General features: G+C 50.3%; 1 protein-coding gene across 1 annotated transcript in view; it reads right to left on the reverse strand.

The window, feature by feature from the left end:
• DMRT1 (doublesex and mab-3 related transcription factor 1) overlaps positions 1-16,659 on the reverse strand; it is a 103,611-nt gene extending 86,952 nt beyond the window's left edge. Inside the window, exons 1-2 of the mRNA XM_006881324.1 lie at positions 16,369-16,659; positions 12,413-12,599 (exon numbers count right to left, since the gene is read on the reverse strand). Of these exons, the coding sequence (XP_006881386.1) occupies positions 12,413-12,599; positions 16,369-16,659 (478 nt within the window). The remainder of the gene's footprint in view (positions 1-12,412; positions 12,600-16,368) is intronic.
• Positions 16,660-21,230: the final 4,571 nt, after the last annotated feature.

Genomic DNA, 21,230 nt, shown 5'->3' on the forward strand with positions numbered 1-21,230 from the left:
AGAAAGATGTGATAAATAAAGTATTGAAACAGATGAGGGAGAGAGCGGTTTAAAAGGGATATGTGATTAGGTATTATTGTCATGACAAGAGTCCAGAATGAAGGCTGCTTAGTGGAGTGGACCTGAGGGGAGGGATTGTAAAACAATGAAAGAATTTTTCTTTTACTTTTCAAAGAGAAGAACGAACTGGAAGGGAGGGAGAAAAGTACAACAATGAATGAATGGAAATCCAAAAATCTCTGTAAATTTTCATTAAAATTAATAATAAAAGAAAAGAACATCTCGATAACAGATTCGATGCATTGAACACTAGTGACCAACGATCGGAGGAACTGTAGGATAACATAAAAAACATCACAGATGAAGAAAAAACATTTAAAAATACAGGGGGGGAAAAGGAAAGACTGAAATGAGTATCAGAAGAGATCCTGAAAATTGCTCTTCAATACAGAGATACTAAACTGAAAAGAAGAAATGGTGGAAGAGAGTTGAACAAAAGATGTCAAATGGTGGCTTGAGAAGATGGCATGTGAGAAGGGAAAATGCAAAAACCCAGAGCCCGAAAACCAATGGAAGAACAGGCCTGGTATTTCTCAAGGTGAAAGAACTGAAGGGCAAATTTAAAGCTAACGTCACAATGAAGGATCCTATGGGTAAAATACTGGACATCACAGAAAACATCAGAAGAAGATGGAAACACAGAGCTGTTGCACCAAAAAGAACTGATCAGTGCTAAACTATTTAAAAAAAGCAGCATATGGTCAAGAACCAATAGCCAGAAATGAAGTTCACACTGCAGAATATTGGTGAAAAACAGGGCCCAGGAATTGGTAAGATATCAGATAAAGTTTGAGGAAACAGATGTACTCCCTAGTCTCTATCAACATGGGACATCCACCTGGCCAGCCGACCAGAAGAGATTCATGTTTGTTCCCATTTCCAAAAAAGGTGAACCAACAGACTGTGCAAACTACCCGATAATATTGTTAATATCACATGTAAGTAGAATTCTTGCAAGGGATTATTTAAATGGTGCAATAAATACATCATGGGAAACTGGCAGAAATTCAAGCTGGGGCCAGAAAAGGTGATGGAACGAGGGATGTCCGTGCTGATGTCGGACGACGGCTGCAAAGCAGAGAAGACCAGAAAGATCCTTATATGTGTTTTATTGACTATGAAAAGGCATTTGACTGAACCATAACAAATCATGGATAATACTGGGAAGAATGGGAATCCCAGAATATTTAATTGTGCTGTAATGGTTACCCATGGTGGACAGTGTTGGCTGGAGCTTCCCAATTAAAACAAGCCTGGAAGCAGGAGTGGCATCCACTTCCGAAATAGCATGCCTCCGGAACCTCTATGAACGGTGTTCAGGCCTTTCACGCACAGGGTCGCTACGAGTCGTCTACGACTCAGTGGCACCTAACAACCACAACAATGGAACCTGTATATAAACCAAGCAGTAGCTGTCCAAACAGAACAAGGTGGCCCTGAATGATTCACAATCAGGGAAGGTGTGTCCAAGGGTTAGAGCCTTTCTTTGACTATATCCTTTCTTTATACATACACGGTAAGAAAGTGGCATTGGGTTTGGAGGAAACCTCATCAACACCCTGAGTTATGCAGATGACACAACTCTTCTTGTAGAAAGTGGAGAGGACTTGAACCCTTACTGAAAATCATACAGCCTTTTAGAGTCAGGGAGATCTAAATCCTCACATCTGGACCAGGAAACCAGAGCATGATAAACAGAAAATAGTTTGAAGTTGTCGAGGATTTTATTTTACTTAGATCCACTTCATGCCTGAATGATGTATTGCAAAGAACTGCCTTAAAGCTTCTTCTGGGGGGAAAAAACCTACACACACACACAAAAACAAAGAAAGATGCTACTTTGAGGACTGACTGCACGTGACTCAAGTCACTGAATGTTGAATTTGCCTAATATGCATGTGAAAACCACCAATGAACAGGTAAAACTGAAGAAATGAAGCCTAAGAATTACGGGATTGGCAAAGAATACTGACTCGTGCCAGAAGAATGAACACATCAATCTGACTGGGAAGAAGTCCAAGCAGGGAGGAGAAGACCTCACCTCACATGCTCAGGACATGTCACCAGGAGGGGCCAGTCCCTGGAGGACATCACGCTTGGGGAAGACAGAGGGGCAGTGGAAGGCAGGGAAACCTTCCTTGAGCTGGATGGCATCCTGGGTCCATGAATGGGTCTGAGCTTGGGGGCGAATGGACGGTGCAGGACCAGGCGGGGGATGCTCTGGTGGACGGTGCTTGCTCTGAGCCAGAAGTCAATCAACGGCCCCTCACAGGTCATTCACTCAGTGGAGGTTTATTGACCACCTACTAGACCCAGGCAGTGAGGACTCAACAGCACCAACACACTGCAGGTGTCTTTAAACGTCTTTTCTGGGCGAGCGGCTCAATCTCCTGTGTACTCTCATGTTGCAGTGACTTCCACCCACCGGGAATTGCCAGCAGGCCAATTACACCGGGTATTTGACATGCAAGCTAAGACTGACCTTCGAACAAAATAAAATTGATTGAGACACTATTTAAAGCGACAGGTTATCAAGACCAGTGCCATTAATCTTAAGTGTTTTCTTTCACTCAAGCCTTCAACTGCTGCTTCCGTTAAGGCTTTTTCCCCCCCTTGGACATTCTGGAAATTTCTTCAGCCTCTTGCCAAGTAAAACATGTGAAGACTCTGACCTGAAGGAGCCCTGGTGGTACAGTACATTACATGTTGGGTTGCTAACCCAACGTCAGCAGTTCAAACCTCCCAGTTGCTCTGTGGGAGAAAGAAACAGGGACAGTCTGCTCCCATGAAGATTTACAGCCTCGGAAACTCGCGGAGGGTCCGTCAGGAGTCAGAATTGACGGGGCAGTGGGGCAAATGTGTTAAGTCAAATATCCACAATATTTGCTGTCACACTTAAAGGTGCTGTATGAAATCCAACAGAACTCAGCTTCACAGTGGGGGCTGAATCCTCCCAAATAAACTCCCAATCCAACATGGGTCAAAAGTCCTGGCTGTGGCACGCAGGAGCAATGACTTTGTAAATTAAGACCTAATTGGGAGGGACTGGAGAGCATTATGCTGAGTGAACTAACTCAGTCCCATAAGGATAAATATTGTATAAGACCATTATTGTAGAAGGAGAATAAGGATCCAGGAGGGGTGGGAGAGGCCGGAAGCAGAGGGATGTGGATGTGCAGGGGGAGGAGGGGGTTAATCATTGGATTGTGCAATTTGATGGGTGGGAGGGTGAGGGAAATGGAAAGAATTTGTTCTAATTTGTATTGGAATTTTTAAAATAAAATAGTGAAAGAAGTCAGTTTGGGGAGGGGGAAGGGAAGGAAAGGGGTAAAATGTGCAATAATGAATAAACAAAAATCTAACTTTTCTGTAAACTTTTGTTAAAATGACAATTAAAATAAAAAATTTTATTTAAAGATAAAAAGTTCTGGCTGTGATGATGGAAATGCAGCTTTCCACAGACTTAACACCCTCGTCTCTGGTGCGCATCTTACTATCAAGGAGCTCTGGAGCTTAGGCTCTTGTGTGTTGCAGTGCGAAAAGTCAGAGGTTCGAGTCTAACAGCTGAGGAAGAAAAGATGGTTGTTCTAGTTGTTGTTAAATACCATCGAATCAGAACTGATGCATAGCTGACCGAGCTCCAGCGGGTTTTCAGAACAGTAAACCACATGGAAGGAAAATGCCCATTTTTCACCCGTGGAGCAGCTGGCGGAATCAAACTGCGTGCCTTTGGGACTGCAGCATGGCTTTTTACCACTAGGCCACCAGAGCTCCCTAAATAAACATTTACAGCCTCAGAAATCCAAGGGAGGGACCCACCATGAAACCCAACTGAGGGACCCAGAGGCCTCAGTGATGGGTTCGAGTGTGTCAGAGACTCTGAGACGGCACAGGCTTCAGACCTGTTCACACACTACGTCGTGGTTGACTTGACGGCACCTAACACCGACAACACGAGTCTCAACTGATTTGATGGCAGGGGTTTGGTCATTTTCTGTTATAAACAGTCCATGTTCAAAGACTGTGTTTTTTCATTTGCAGCCTAGAAGCTCTTAGATGCTACCCAAGGAGTTTCCCTCCCAGCTGCGTGCTGGCATGGAACTGCTCCTGAGAAAGAGAAGCAAGGAGGGTGTTTTCTGGGGTCCCTGCTGAGGCCTCCCTCAGGGGCGCACATGTGGACCCTGCCAGCGAGCGGCCAGGGGTGGGGGAAGGCCGAGGGGTGGGTGTCCCTGGGGAGAGCTGTGTGGGTGTGAATGGAAGCAGAGTAAGCCTGCAGGGAGGGCTGGGAGATAACATTCAGGCCGACATGGGACAAGGGCACTCGGCGCAGCCGTCCACAATGAGCCCTTCATCCGCCAGCCGCCCGCTGCCAGCCGAGGGCAGGGAAACAAAGGGGCCCAGAGGCGCAAAGGGGCTTCCCAAGTTAAAAGAGTAATGCCTTTTATACCAATATTTTAAAAAATAAAAACACTTCAAGTGCTTCCATGTATAGCCAAAAAGGCTCTTTTTTTTCCCTCCCAGGTGCCCCCAAATTAGCTGGGTGGAAATCTAATTAAGAGCACACCTGCTACCACACGCAGAGCTCAGCAAAACTTGTGGGGTCAGTTCCTGACTGCTTAGATCAAATTGTTGTTTACCATCCATCCAGTCAGAACTGACCGACAGCTGACCCTCCAGGGGGTTCTCAGAGGCAGTTCATTTCATGGGAGGAGATTCTTCATCCTCTCCCATGGAGCAGCTGGTGGATTTGAACAGTGTACCTTTGCACTGACAGCACAATTCCTAACATTAAGCCACCAGAGCTCCCGGCCAAAACCAAGCGGACAGACAACTAATGCTGGTCACACGGCTCGTGGTTTCCCGTGCACCGACAGGTCTGTGGGTCCATCGGAGTGCCTGGACTGAGGTCGTGGGTCTGAGAGGAGAGGGCCTGAAAGGGGGGAGATCGGCTGTCACAGGACACTGACACCTGACACATGGATTTCACCTGCCCTGGGGACATGGACGAAACGCTGCCACATGCCCTGGTCAACACGGGCAGGACATGCCAGAGGCCACAGTGCAGGGGGTACCAGGTGGAACGTGCCTGTGTGGTGGCCAAGTAAAGGTCTGACCAATGTTAGAAGGAGCCCTGATGGGAGCGGTGGGTACCAGGGAGCAGTGGGTTACACCGGAAAGTGAGAGGCCAGCAGTTTAAACTCATCAATCCGTTAACGGAGCCCCCTCCCCAAAGCCCCCTCCACAGGGATGTCGGCAATCTCAGCTGAAAAGAGCAACGGGGCCTGGCTTTGTTTGGTTTTCCAAAATTTTTTTAGCAGTTGGTTTTATAAAATCAAGACCTTTATGACATACCTCCGACTCATGTTCCCAATTCCAGCTTGCGTAGATTCTGTGATAGGACCATGCTCACCTCTGGGCTGGAAGCCTTTCCCCCATCAGCCAAGGCCCTCCTGGCCAACAGTGGAGGGTCAAGGGACAGTCTGCTGACACGCTGTGGGACCGAGGCTCAGCACTCCCACAAACGAAACCACAACTGCCAAGCTGGCTTCCTCTGAACTCAGCCAATCAGCGAGGCTCAAGGATTCAAGGAAGAGACTTCAAGGACGCAGAAATCTACTAAATTCCACTAAGTAGTAATCTATCCTCACACACCATCCCATTGGAACTGACCCACAGCTCACCCTCCAGCAGGTTTTAGAAGCAGAAATCACCGTGGGAAATTATTGTCTATCTTTCGCTCAGAGAGCAGCTGGTGGATTTGAACCACACGCCTTTGGACTGGCGGCACAATGCCTTGCCACTAAGCTACCAGAACTTACTAATGGTAATGTCAAGGACTGCAGCCTACAATATGGATTGAGGCTCAATGTCAAGAAGACAAAGATTCTCACCACTGGAGCAACTGGCAGCATCAGGATGGATGGTGAAGAGATTGAGACTGTTCACAGCTTTAGTTTGCTTGGCTCCACAGTCAACACTCTTGGCACCAGTAGCCAGGAAATTAAAAGGCACATTGCCATGGGAAAGTCAGCTGTTAGGGACCTCTCCAAAGTACTGAAGAGCAATGGTGTCTCTCTGGAGACTAAGGTGCGTCTGATACAGGCAATGGTCTTCGCAATCACTTGTTATGCATCAGAGAGTTGGACAGTGACCAAGGAGAATAGAAGGAGAATTGATGCCTTTGAGCTGTGGTGCTGGAGAAGAGTATTGAGAATACCATGGACTGCTAGGAAAACAAACAGATTTGTCCTGGAAAGGGTTAAGCCGGGTGGCTCCTTGGAGGCAAGGATTCTGAGGCTCCGTCTAACATACTTTGGACATGTTGTGAGGAGAGACTGGTCCTTGGAGAAGGACATCATGCTTGGGAGGGTGGAGGGACAGCGCAGGAGAGGAAGACCCTCTATGAGGTGGATTGATTCAGTGACTAGGGTAATCGGGATGGGTGTGTCAGAGGCAATGAGACTGGCACAGGACAGAGCAGAGTTTAGGGCTGTTGTACATAGGGTCGCTATGAGTCACAAGCGACTCGATGGCACATAACAACAACAACTAATCTATCAGAGGTGGTGCAGGGATTAAACACTCAACATCTACTTGAAAGGGTCATGGGTTCAAACCCACGAGATGCTCTGCAGGAGAAAGTTGAGGCCGTCTGCTCCCGTAGACACAGCTTTGGAAACCCCACACACCGGGCAGTTCTCTCCCACCCTGCAGGGTCACTAATCAACTCAGGGACAAAGGGTTTGGTTTCTTCATTCATGACCTGTCAGACAGTAAACATAAGGCATCGGTCAGGAGGTAACAAGCAGGCTGGCAGCATCCACTTTCTCCTCTCATTAAGTAACGTCAAAGCCGGGCCTTCCACATCCACTCATGAACTAAATCTACGGTTACCACGGCAACCATGTGTCAGTCAACGGTGGACCACAGAGTTTTCAAAGCAGATCACACCGCCTTTACTGCAAGGAGTCTAAAGCTGGACTCAAACCCTCAACCTTTCAACTCTGTTAACTAGTTACACTACACAGGGACCCCACAGAATGGAAAACTTTAAAAAAGCCAGGTCTGTGTTTCCTAATGTGGAAAGGTCTCCAAGTGAATTACACACAGGTGGGGACAGCATAGTAAAAACACATATGAAAAACGAAAACCTTAAAGATGTGCACACACACAGTGAATTAATTCTGAAGCGGTGGAGAAGTTGGTCCCAAAAAGGAGCAGATCACCGTCAAGTCAGTTCAGATCAGGCTGGCCCTTCATCAGGCTTCCAAAGACACCATACATCTTTGAACGGAGACTGTCCACCTTCCTCTCATGGAGAAGCTGGTGGATACGAAGGGCTGACCTGTCAGTTAGCAGCCAACCATGAACACACTATGCTCCCAGAGCTCCTGTACAGACTGGCAAGACAGGATCAACTGTTTTAACTGGATATTCTTTTGTGTCCTGCTTCCCACGTACCTGCATAAAGGTAGAAATGACTGCAAGTAAATCAGTCTCTGAAAGAGCAGAATTAGTTACGTATTTGTCATCAGCGGGTGAGGAAGACCCTCTGCGACACAACGGTTCGGACCAGGAGCTGGAGCACGGCAGGCGTCGTGAGGACGGTGCCGCAGAGAGCAAGGCTCAGGTGTGCTCACAGGCTGCTCAGAGTTGTGGTCAATGACATCACCTAACAACAGCAGCAGCAGCAAGCCAGGCATCTGAGACCCACCTGCTGTGTGGAAGACTTGAGACTCTCGCTGTCTCTGTCTGTACACCCCCCTCTCTTTGACACACACACGCACACGCACACACACGCACACATGGCCCTTTCTCTCTCTCTCATATACACCACCTCTCTCTCTTTCACACACACAGCCCCACACACTTCTCTCTCACAGACACATACACACACCTTCTCTTTCACACATACCCTACCCCTTCTCTCTCTCTCACAGACACACACACATACACCCCTTCTCTCTTTCACACACACACACACACCCTTTACACTCTCTTTCTCTCTCACACACACATCCCCCACCCCCTCCCCTCTCTCTCTCCATCCTTCCCTCTCCCTCTCTTTATATGCAAATGTATGTTATTAGGTATGTCCAACTATGACACATAGCAACCCTGTGAGTAACAGATCTGACTCAGGCCCTGTTCCTGTCATCCACTGTTTTGGTCAGTCAGTCCATCTCAGTGATGGTCTTCCTCTTTCACTGACTTTCTACCTTTCCCACAATGACACCTCGGTGTCTTTTTCCAAGGACTTGTCCCTCCTGAGAACATGTCATGTCCACACACACACACACCCACCCGCACACACACACACACACACACACACGAATTTTAAGTCTACTGTAAATTCTGCTTTTCTCTTGCCTGTATCCCAACTTCTGCCTGGAGGACGTCCCAAGAACGGTGATTGTTGCCAATCAAACAACAACCCATCAAAGTAAGCGTGGAGGCCCTAATCAGAACTCGACAACATGGCCCTGCGTTGGGATGATGGGGTCACACGAGTGGAGGGTGAGGATTTCTCATGAGAGCAGAAGAGACACACACGGGGACAGATACACGCCACATACAGTCCCTTTATGAACAAAGGGACGCCAAGGTCAGTTAGCAGTCACCAAGCCCCCCAGAACCAACTGCCATGGAGTCGGATCCAAGTCACAGCAGCCCTGAGAACAGAGGACAACTCTCCTTCGTGCTTCCAGAACTTTACGGCTGTCAAGGATCAGACACCACACCGTCTTCCTAGAGGGCTGCTGGGGAGTTCCAACCGCCAACCTCTAGGCTAGAAGCCCAGTGCTTAATCCTTATACCACCAGGACGCCTTCAATAATTCATCAGGAATTAGGGGGGGAAGGCCACAGAAGGAAACCGCATAGCCAGGCCCTGACTTAGATTTTCAAGTTCTCAAACTGTGAGAAAATAAAGTGTCTGTTCTTGAGAACCACCCCCTTGTGATACTTCTGCAGCAGCACGCGTCTCGGACAATGCCTACCTCCTCGCTCTCAGACACTGGGCAACAGGTCCAGACAATCCTGTTTCCGGAAAAGGCACTGCCTCTCGAGTAACTGCCCTCTTCCACATCCAAGTGGACACCTGGAGATCCACTGCTGGCTTTGACACCCCCCTTCCTTTTGAAGTTCGTTGCTCTGTAATGATTTATGTCCCCAAGGTTATGTATCATCAACCTGGCTAAGCCATGCTCCTCTGCCGGCCAGGAGGTCATCTGATTATGATGTCATGACGTCATCATCCTCTGTGAGGTGACCAGCCAATCAGCTCTAAGGTGACCAGGGGCTCCAACAACCGCCTTAGGTCACATCCCTGATCGCACCTATGAGAAGTTTCCCCTAGGTGTGGTCTGTATCAGTTTTATCTTCCAAGAGATAAAAGGATCAAGCAGAGAGGGGGACGTTAGTGCCACCAAGAAAGAAACGTGACAGCAGAGTCCTGGTTCCCTGAGCTGAGAATGTCGTAGGCCAGGGTCCTGGAGATGTCCACAGAACATCAGGTTCACAGACGCTGACAGGAGACAAGGACTGTCCCCAGCACCAGGGTGAGAGAGCCCTCCTGCACCTAGAACTGGTGTCCCGAAGGTCGAAGCCCTGCCTCCTGAGCTGTGGAAGGCTGCATCTCTCTATTACAGGCAGCCACTCGCTGTGCTGCTGTTACCGCAGCATGAGATGATGGGACAGGCCCCCCCGGCCCCTCGGTGACCCAGGCAGAGGAGGGCATCTGCTCACTGCCCTCTGTCCTGTTCACAAGAGGCTCCAGTTTACAACAATCCCAACTGAAATGTCCTGTCAGGACGTCTCCATCTAATGTCCACCCAGCCCCAAAGCTTTCCCTTTAGCTCAGATGGCCAGCTGACCTCCTCACTCCCCTCCAGGTGAACTGCAGGGCATAAGGCAAATCCACAGCCCAGCCCCCACGGGCAAGGCCCCACAAATGCCAGCAGTGACCTTTCCTCGGCCTGCAGACAAGGCCGCAGCCACTGGGCGGGCAAATGCAGTGAGGTTTGCCCTTAGCACCTCCTGTTTGCATCTGTCCATAAATCGCTGCAGAGCATTCCACCACAGCCCCCATTACCACCACAACCACACACACTCCTCACACTCCTGGAATCAAGACAACTGGCCCCAGCTCCCCCCTAGGCAGGTGAAACAGAAAACCCCTGAGCTCTTGAGTCAGACAGACCAGGATACAAGTCAGCTCTGGCAGCCGTAGTCCGCGGCAACTTCCTTACCCTGTGCCAATGGGCAAGTGTTCCTGTTTTCAATGGTCCAGTAATTCCTACCTCGTAAGACATCTGTAAAATGAAGACTGTATCAGCCGTTGTTGCTACTGATACTGTGGTTAGAATGGACCCACAGCTGACCTCTGGCGGGTTTTCAGAGGCAGTAAACTGCCCAGGAGACTTACCATCTTTCTTCTGCAGATCAGATTCAAACTATGTACCTTTGAGTTGGCAGTGCAATTCCTTAACCACTAAGACACCAGAGCGCCCTTAGTTGCCATCTGGAAAACGCAAATCAAAACTACACTGAGATACACTCAACCCATTGTCACCTAGTTGGAACTGACCCATAGCTGACCCTCCAGCAGATTTTCAGAAGCTGCAAGTTACACAAAAGAACACAAGTTCCCCTTCAGAGCCACTGGTGGATTTGAACCCTCAGAAAGGCACAGCCTTGGGTTAACAATGCAATTCCATATGGACTAGGCTCCCTGGAGCATTGCTGATGGACTGTAAAATGATGCACCTTTTTTGGAAAGTAATTTGATAGTTCCTAAGAAGCCCGTAACATACAGTTATTAACGTGCCTCAGCAATTCCACTCCTAGGTCTGTGTCCTAAATGTAGAAGAGAGAGATTTTAAACAGGTACTTGTGAACATAACAACAGAAGGGCAGAGGCAGCCCAAGCACCTATTAGCAGGGTGAATGGCTAAATAACGTGCTCTCATCCACACCAGAGATGCTATTCAAGCAAAGCAAAGAAGTCCTGACATACAGCTGAGGACTGATGAGCACAGGAGACACTGCTGGGTCCCGCTGCGTCAAGAGCACCCATCGCTGACCTTCCAGGGGCTTTCAGGGGCTGTAAACTGCACCAGAAAAGACTGTCCATCTTCCCCCGCGGAGCAGCTGGTGGATTCGAACCACGTACCTTCGTGCTGGCAGTACAATTCCGTACCAAGTCACCAGAGCTCCCTTCTGAAACATAATACTAACTGAAATACACCAGACACCAAAGGACAAGTACTGTCTGGTCCTACCCGTGTGAAGTATCTAGACAGCCAGAAAGGAAAATAGGGCTGGATACTAAGGGCTTGGGAGGAGGTTGGGGGAAGGGGGAAGGAGTTATTGGGGAGACAGCAGAGTTTTTGTTTAGGAAAATAGAAATTTTTGGAAACAGATACAGTAATGATTGAACAGAAATGTTAATTAAGTACCATCAATTCCAATCAACAAGTATTCTTTACAGCAATTAAAAGGCATATTTTAAGTGATCTATATATTTTTATAAAACAAAATATTCAAATTGCCTTCATGAATATGTGTCTCCTTTCTAATAAGAGCAGAAGATCTGAGTGGTGCCTGACTACCATTACCAAACATGCTCATCAAAGTTTGCACAGAGGAATTCCGATCAAAAAGGGGGGAAATGCAGAACAGAAGTTCAAAACCGCAGGCTTTCATTGTGGAATATTTCCCCATCTTTTAACCTTACAGCAAAAATGTATTCTGAAGTCATTTGGAAACTAAACAAAAGTTTAACTTAACTAGTCTGAACAGGGAGTTCTGGTGGCTTAGTAGTAAGAAACTGCACTGCAATGTCAAAGGCACACAGTTCGAATCCACCAGCTGTTCCACAAGAGAAGGACGGGCAATCTCCTCCCGTGTGATTTACAGCCTCTGAAAACCCGCTGGAGGCTCAGCTGTGGGTCGGCTCTGACTCAAAGGTAAACAGATAAGGAAAGGCTGACTGAATCTCACGTGTTTAGGATTTCTTTGGGATCAAGTTCACATCACCACAACACCAACTGGTGAGAGAAAATCATCGGGGCCGTGAGTTCACGCTCGTGGCGGAGGAACAAGTTACAAAAAGAGAGAATGACCATGCAACTCAGGCTCGAAGTCGTCCACATCACTCAACTGTCCCTGGAAAACGACTGAACTGCCATATTTACATAGTCTCAATTAATTTTTGAAAAATGAAAAATTGCCCCCACCAAGGAGAGGAAGCCAAGGCTCTCAGCACCGAAGCTGGGTTCCTACTGGTCCCCAGCCTCCCGGACCCCAACCTCCCAGCCCTCACTCCTCCGCAGGCTCCCAGCCGCTCTCACCTGAGGCCGCAGTGGTTGGGGTGCTGGCCGGCACCTGGGGCTGTGCGGAGCCACCACTCTCATTCATCAGGCAGGGATTGCTACTGCTGTTCTCTCTCTTGACCAGCAGCTCAGCCGCGCTGGGCAGGGGGATGGGGTGGCTGATGCCCAGCTCCTCCTCCTGGGCCTGCTGCCTCCTCAGTGCCACCTGCAGAACAGGGACCGGTCACCTCCAGAGTACCAGTGTGCTGCCCACCCCACCCACCCTGAGTTCCGGCCACGTTCACCCGCTCCAGACAGGAGGTGTGGGCATTTCTGTAATGACTTTAAAGGATCTGACCACGGTGATGGATAACCCAAACCAGGAGAGGATTTAAAAGACCGTGTGCGGGGGCCACAGAAAACCCACTGCCATGCTGGATTCCAACCCACAGTGACCGTGCAGGACAGCGTGGAACTGCCCACAGGTTTGCAAGCCTGTAATTCTTCACAGAAGAGAGCTGTGGGGGTGTAGTGGTAAGGACTTGTGCTGCCAACATAAAGGTACAAGGTTCAAATTCACCAGCTGCTTCAACGGGCAATGTCCTCCTTTGCAATTTACAGCTTCTGAAAATCCACCGGAAGGTCAACTATGGGCCAGTTCTGACTCAACAACACACAACAACAATTCTTTACAGAAGCAAATTGTTTCATCTTATAAAAGCAGATTGCCTCATCCTAGAGAAGCAGACTGTCTCATAGAAGCACCGGGCCTCATCTTACAGAAGACAGCCTCGTACTAAAGACGAAGACAGCCTCATCTTAAAGAAGTCTCATCTTAGAGAAGCAGACTGCCTCATAGAAGCACCGAGCCACATCTTAACAGAAGACAGCCTCATATTATAGAAGCAGACAGCCTCATCTTACAGAAGCCTCATCTTAGAAAAGCAGACTGCCTCATAGAAGCAGACTACCTCATCTTACAGAAGACAGCCTTGCGTTATAGAAGCAGACTGCCTCATCTTTGTCTTGCAGAAAGGCTAAGGGATTCCAACTACTGGCTGTTCCCTTAGCAGCACAGTAAATGCTCACTTAACACGTGTGTCCCCAATGAACCCAAAGCAGGGACTCAGATAAGCCTCCATGAACCCAGCGTGCAGTGCAGCAGTAGTCACAGGAGCCCAAACGTGGAAATCCCAAGGTGTCCATCAACCCAACACGGACAAGTCTGCCGTCCATCATATGGTCCATCCGTAGAACAGAGTGTCAGCCAGAAAGAACAAGTCAGCCCTGCTACCTGCTCCAACACCGAAAAACCTTCAAACATGCTGCTAAGTGAGTCAGTAACAAAAAGGGAATATTCTGGAAATATCCAGACCAGAATCTCAGTGGTGACAGGATGGGGTAAATGCTTGCGAGAGGCACAGCTTCTGTTAAGAAGGATGAAAAACTGAGAGTGGACAGAGGTGATGGTCAAGCAACAGTCAGTGTTACTGGACTTGGGACAGCCCATGGTGATGGCTGAAATGTGTACTTCATGTAACAACCATACATGTGAAGAATGACAGCATGATGAGGGTGTATCATACACACATTTAAAATAATAAAAATGAAAAAGTAATTAAGAAATGCACCACTGCTGTATTATTTCAGGAAATTTGTGATTTAAAGCTTTGAAACTAAAATTTTTAAAAAAAACTTAGAAAGCTAGTTAAGGTGAAGTCATTTAACAAAAATCATTTTCAACTCACAAAAGCTAATTCTAAACAAGCAATTATTTAAGTAAGGGTAAAAAACTAAACTTAAATCTTGGGCTTTCTATTATTAAATAAGGAGCTTTACTAATAGCAAAAGAAAAAAATTAAGCCTCAAAAATCCCTTAAAGTATGCTTGTATCACTTCTACCTGGATATTTATTATATATCAAAGATGCTAAGGACACCTACCAAAGTAACCTTCCCACCAGGAATTATTTTTTTTCTTTTTTAGAAGTGTTATTTAAGTTAAAGATGGGGAAAATTGACTAAAAAGGCAATACTCTGTAAACCAAACCTAAGCTGTGATGATATCCAAATTGAACCTAAGACCACTGTAGAACCACCATATATTGTTTTGACCTAGTTTATAAGCTCCATCTCCTATTGTAAACACCTTCAGATGTTGAAAATATTTATATTTCACCTTAACATAAGCTCATAGCTCTCTTGCTTTTTAATACAGGAAAACAGCTCTGCTCAAAATCAGTACTATTCCTCCGACAAATTCTTTATTTCATTGAATTTTGAGGGACTTTCCACCCGTATGCATAGTCTCCAAGTTTCTAGATCAACAATCACACTCCAGAGTTTTTCTAGATGGAGAGGTACCTGGCCCCCTGATCTTTCTCAGCTAAAGCCATGAGCATGTATTTCAGGGAAAGCCCAGGTGTCCTCTCCCTACAACTGAGCTAAACACATCCACAGAGACACAACTTTCATTTCAGGGCAGCACTTAAATGTGCCCTAAAAGTTCATTTTCCAGCCTGTGTTGGGTAGGTGATGTCCGGCCGGCTGGAAGCCTGCGTTTCTGCTCTTATCTCTGATTCTATGGATGCAGAGATGGGCACCTTCCCAATCAAAAGTCGCCCCAGCCTCAGGGGACAAGTCCTGGGCACCCATTCATCCTACAGACCCTGTTTTTGGGAGGGGAAGCAGCTTTTCGCTGGGGAGATGCGTTTTTTCCGAGGGCGGTGGCCCGGGACCGAGTGTCCCTGCTGGACGTGCGGCATGGGGCGACCTCGGCCACGTGCCCCTAAACCCGGTGCCTGTGTCTCCGGCGCATGGTTGTCCAGCTCTATGCACAGGCTCGGAAAAGCCGAGAAAATGTCCAGCTCAAGATGGCTGGGGCCGGAGCGGGGCCGGGGCGGAGCCGAGTGGACATGCGCTCGCTCTGCGCGCCACACGGGCTTTTCCCGGGAGCGGCCCTGACCCCAACCCCGACCCCGACCCGGCTGGACTCGGGAGAAGCTTCGGACCCCGAGGGGATGGAGCCCTGGCAGGAGCGAACCCCGCAGACCTGGGAGGTCGGGGGCCGGAGACGCCAAGGGAGGGGGGACCCCAGGGGGGCAAAGACCCCCTCCCCGCCGTACTGCGCAGACGGGATCGGGAACCCTGGGTAGGAGCGGAACCCCAAAAATACTAACTCCAAGGGAAGCAAAAACATGAAAAAGGGGGCCCAGACCTCCAGAAAAAGTGGTTGGACATCCTAGGGACCCCTGGGAGGAGAGCACCCCAAAGCTGGGGGAGAGGAAGGATTCAAAACCAGAGTCCTCTTCCCAAGGAGAGCATTTCGACTCTACTCACCTGACCCAAGCCGAGATCTTGGGGAACCCCCAGGTAGAGCACTAATTCTCGGTAAGGGGCAGCGCCTGAGACCCCAGGACACCTAAGCCCTGGTGACCCCTCCACGCTCTGCTGGGAGATAGGATACGTTCCCCGACCCTAAACTCTCCACCCCGTGGGTAAGGACACAGTTCTACTGGAGGTTGGGTCGGGGCGCTGGAGTCCCCAAAGAGGGCCACCCTGCAGCTCTCACCTCGAAGGTCAGAGACGCCAAAGGGGGAGAGGGCAGGGAGGTGCCCTGTTTACGCGGCTGAGACCTGTGGAAGGATCTTGTTCAGCGTCCAGGCTTCTCCGTGGCCAGGGATCTATCTCCAAGGACCTCACCAAGTAGACGTGAACAGGAGACCGCCCTGAAAGCCCATGGCTGTACTACTCAGTCCTAAACACCTGCGGGGGTCTTCGACCTCCCCCAGCGTCCAACCATCGAGGCCCGCGGGGGTCCCTGGGCAGCGCGCAGGGATCCCTGGCCAGCCCGCGGGCGTACCGGGGCAGCACGTGGTGTCCCCTGGCCAGCACTCGGGGGTCCCTGGGCAGCTCGCGGGGGTCCCTGGCCAGCTCATGGGGGTCCCTGGCCAGCCCACGGGGGTCCCTGGGCCGCGTGCGGGGCTGCCCACTCACCTGCGCGGCCATGACGCGCTGCCGCTCCGCTATCAGGTTGCACTTCTTGCACTGGCAGTCCCGCCACATGCAGAATCGCTTGTGGCCCTTGAGCGGCGACGCGTAGCCGTGGTTCCGGCAGCGCGCGCACTTGGGCAGCCGCGGGGACTTCTTGCCCGCCGAGCCCGCCGCCCCCAGCAGCGGCCCAGCCGCCTTGCCGAAGCCCCCCGCTTTGCTCGGCGGCGCAGGCCCGGGGCCGTGCGGGCTCTCGCCGGGGGCCGACGGCTTGCCGAAGGAGTCGTCGTTGGGCATGGCGGCCCGAGGGCAAAGCGCAGGCACCTGGGGCTCCTGGAGACGGCGAGGGCGGCACCGGGCGGGGTGAGGAGCGAGGAGGCAGCGCCGGAGGCGTGTGCGGCGTGGCCAGAGGCGCAGCCCGAGTGGCGAGGTCGGACACGCAACGCCCAGAGGAGGGGGGGCTTTTTTTTTTTTCCTCGCTGGCGCGCGCACGCTCCACAACAGAACTTTTGGATACTTTTCCGAACGTCCCCGGGACCGCTAGCGCAGGAAAGGGCGCGAGGAGCGCCGCCCCCCAACTGCAGCCGCAGCGCCCCGCAGTGAGTGTGCATGCACCGCTGCAGCCCTGCCCGCGACTGCACAGTGGCTCTTTGAGCCTGAGCTCGTGTGCTGAAAGCCCGGCCTCCAAGGCAGCTCGGAGGCGCACACGGGGTCCTTGACTCCCTGCCCCCAGTGAGTGTTCTCTGTATCCCTCTGGGCGTTCCCCAGAGAGAGCTGGGAAGCGAGTAGGCGCAGTACAACCAGCCTCGCAAAAATACCCAGGTGGGCCTTTCTCATTTCCATGGACCCCCCTCCCGCCTAGAGGTCATTTGTTTGCAGATTTTCCCCTCCTGCCTGCCTCCTGTCCACAAGGCTTTTCGGGTAGACCAGCAATTAAAAATCTGAGCTGGGGGTGGGGATGGAGGCGGAAGCATAGAGGAAGCACTAATATGAGATATTTACCCAAACCCATTTTACACTTAAGATGTGCGTGTTCTGTACGCAGTCACACCTCCAAACACACCAGCAAACCCTCAGCGATCTTCCAGTCTTGATCAAGGCTTCTCATCCAGAACGCCCCTCGCCCCCATGTCTGCTGCCCAGCACCAGCAAGTCCACACAAATCCACTCCGGGACTTCCTATGCTCCCACGTGACGCCACCCCTACCTCTCAGCCCCTCTCAGGCTGTCTGCAGAGGCTTCCACGAGGCCTGTTTTCCTTCTAGTACATTCCATGCGCATGTCAACTTGACAGTCCTTGCAATGGCTTGCTACTGCTTCCCATATATAAAAGGTAAGATCTGAATTAGGTCTTCAAGCACTTGGAAGATGTCCTTCTGCATTTGCAGACCTCAAGTGGCTGCCCACCAGCCCCATGACTCTTTGTCTCTGTATCTCTCTCTTCAGTGTCACCCCTTCACCTTGCAGTGCCCATTGGGGGGCCAGCCCCCAGCCCCTAACCCCTGACCTCACCTCTCTCTGCTTTATGCCAGTGTTAGTGTTCAGGCTCCAAATTCTGGGCCTCACCTCTGGGGTCTGGGCTCCAGAAAAGGCCAGCTGTCCTCTGACCTTCTCTAGTGAGTGTTCTGTTGAAGTCTTTCTGGGGAAGTTAAAAAAACCCTCCCGATAAGAAGCTTCTTCTGCCTCTCTCTACAGCTCTGTCACTCAATTGGATTTTTCTCCACATGTTTCTGCCTGAAAACTGATTTCTTAAACTGTCCAGGAATCCTCTCTGTACAAGTGATTAAAGCCCTTGATTAGAACCTCAAGTCAGAATCAACTCCACATCATTGGGCTTGGGTATTGCTTCATGTGTGTCTGTGCACGCACACTGCAGAAGGCACGTAATCTGTAGAGCAAGCAATTTTACAAAATCAGAGGGGCAGCGTTTGCCCGAGGCTACAGTCCCAAAGTCAGGAATGGCTAGGAAAGTAAGTGAAGAGGGAATTCAGAAGAGCACCATTATGCTATGGGGACTGTAATTAATATTAAAGAACATACTTTGAACAAATTGCTGAATGGAAAACTAATTTTCTTTGTAAAGTTTCACCAACTCACAATATTAAAGTGAAAAAACAAAAAGCAACAAAGCAAATCATGCGAAGTGAAAGGGGTCTGATTCAAAACACCTACATGGTCTCAAAGGCCACCAGGTGGGAACCAAGTCAGTATTGATCCTCCGTCCAGTGTTTAGAGTCTGTGAATCATGTGGGGGGGACTCCCCTCTGTCATCAGTAGATTCTAACCACCCAGCTTTTAGTTCTCAGCCCAACTCCTTACCAGTGAGGCCACCATGGCAATTTCATGGCTGGCCCAAGGGAAATTAAAATCTATAGTAACTGCAGCCTTCAGTATGGACTGAGGCTCAATGTCAAGAAGACAAAGATTCTCACCACTGGACCAATTGGTAGCATCAGGATGGATGGTGGAGAGATTGAGATTGTTCACAGCTTCAGTTTGCTCGGCTCCACAGTCAACACTCTTGGCACCAGCAGTCAGGAAATAAAAAAGCGTATCGCGATGGTAAAGACTGCTGTTAGGGACCTCTCTAAAGTACTCAGGAGCAACGGTGTCTCTCTGGAGACTAAGGTGCACCTGATACAGGCCATAATATTTGCAATCGCTTGTTATGCATCAGAGAGTTGGACAATGACTAGGGAGGACAGAAGGAGAGTGAATGCTTTTGAGCTGTGGTGCTGGAGAAGAGTACTGAATGTACCATGGACTGCCAGGAAAACAAACAGATTCGTCTTGGAGAGGATTAAACCAAGCTACTCCTTGGAGGCAAGGATTCTGGGGCTTCATCTGACATACTTTGGACATGTTGCCAGGAGGGACAGGTCCTTGGAGAGGGACATCATGCTTGGGAGGGTGGAGGGACAGCACAGGAGGGGAAGACCCTCTATGAGACGGATTGATTCAGTGACTGGGGTAATCGGGATGGGTGTGTCAGAGGCAGTGCGGTTGGCGCAGGATAGAGCAGGGTTTAGGGCTGTTGTGCATAGGGTCGCTATGAGTCGCAAACAACTCGACGGCACATAACAACAACAGTAAAAGAGTACTGAAAACTCCACAGACTGCCCAAAGAACAAACGTGTTAGAGAAGGTGCAAGCGGCATGCTTCTTACAGGCCAGGTTGGCGAAGCTTCGTCTCACATACTGTAGGTGTGCTGCTGTCAGGTGCTGTCGAGCGGAGTACCACTCACAGCGACCGTAGGGAAAACAAATCTGAACCCTGTCCTATCCTGTGCCATCCTCACCATCTCTGACTCATTTGAGCCCAAGGCCGCAGTCACCCTGCCTATCAGTCTGCTTGAGGGTCTTCCTCTCTTTCGCTGACCCTCCACCTTTCCAAGCATGATGTCCCTCTCTGAAGAATAGCTTCCTTGCAGCATGCCCAGGGATTGTGAGATGAAGCTGTGTCATCCTTGCCTCCCAGGGACATTCTGGCTGCAGTTTCTCCCAGACATAAATGTTTGTTCTTGGGGCAGTTGTAAGTACAACAGTGTGTGACAGAAGCCCTGCGCTGTGGCATGGTGGTTAAGAGCTCAGCTGTTTGGCTCAACCAAAGGATTGATGATTGGAAGCCTCCTGCAGCTCCGTGGATAAGTGGCCTGGAGGTCTCCTCCCATAAAGAGGACATTGTAGGACACCCCCTGGGGCAGCTCCCCTCTGTCCCCTGGTGCAGCTCTGAGTGGGGCTGGACTCCACAACAAGGACAACCGGACTAAGTCCAGGCTGATGGAAGAGCGAGAGGCACAAAGACAAACACAGGCATGCGGGATCGTGGGAACCTCGGTGTCCGGCGGGGTGCTGGGAGGGAGCCCGGGCTGGAGGCAGGGCTGGCTGGTCTGGGACAGAGGATTCAGCCTGCAGGAGATAAGGTTGGGGAGATAGCCAGCACCTCGCCTGCCAGCAAGGGAGTTGGCTTCTCTCCTGTAAGCTGATGGTGAAGGGTGGCGGCTCTGTCCTTGGGGTGTGTGAGGAGCAGACATGACCCTCCACCTTTCCAAGCATGATATCCCTCTCTGAGGAATAGCTTCCTTGCAACATGCCCAAGGTACGTGAGATGAAGCTGTGTCATCTTTGCCTCCCAGGGACATTCTGGCTGCAGTTTCTCCCAGACATGTCTGTTTGGTTCAAACGGAGCAAGGATTGTAAGGGACCACCAGACCAGGTGTTCTGTCCTGGCCGCAGGTGGGCAGCTGACACTTGTCCTGGAGCACACTGTCCTGAGTGTCTGGAGGCCATCTGCCACATGAGAAACAGCCCTGTGACAGAAAGGAATGGAGCTGGGGGCACGGGACGGCGGGAAACTCAGGTCAGTGCGCTCCAGGTGGGGTCCTGGGGTCCACAAGCCATCAGCATCTCTGCTTGAAGTTGTTGTTGTTGTTACTGTTAGGTACCCCTGAGCCTGTTCTGACCCCGTTCAACAGAACACAGCCTGGCCTGGCCTGCCTGTTCCCACAATCACCCCTGGGCAGCCTGGCGTGGCCTGCCTGGCCCCATGATCACCCCTGAGCTTCAGCTCATTGTTGTCAGTCCATCTTGTCCAAGGGCTTCCACTTTCCCACCGACCTATGTTACCATGCAGGACACCCCCCTCCAGGGACTGGTCCCTCCTGAAAATAAGCCCAAAAGACAACAAAACAAACCTCAAACTCAATGCTGTGGAGCCAACTCTGATTCAAAGCCACCCCTGGGACGGAAGAGGGCTGCTCGAAGTGTCGCCACGGCCGTAACCTTGACAGAAGCTGGTCTCACTGACCATCTTTCCGTTAGCGGTGCAGCACTTCACCGCTGCGCCACCAGAGCGCCCACAGACTCCA

The sequence above is a fragment of the Elephantulus edwardii genome, unplaced genomic scaffold, assembly GCF_000299155.1.
Source record: "Elephantulus edwardii isolate Elephantulus edwardi_28Jun2011 unplaced genomic scaffold, EleEdw1.0 scaffold00014, whole genome shotgun sequence".
NCBI classification, from domain to species: Eukaryota; Metazoa; Chordata; class Mammalia; order Macroscelidea; family Macroscelididae; genus Elephantulus; species Elephantulus edwardii.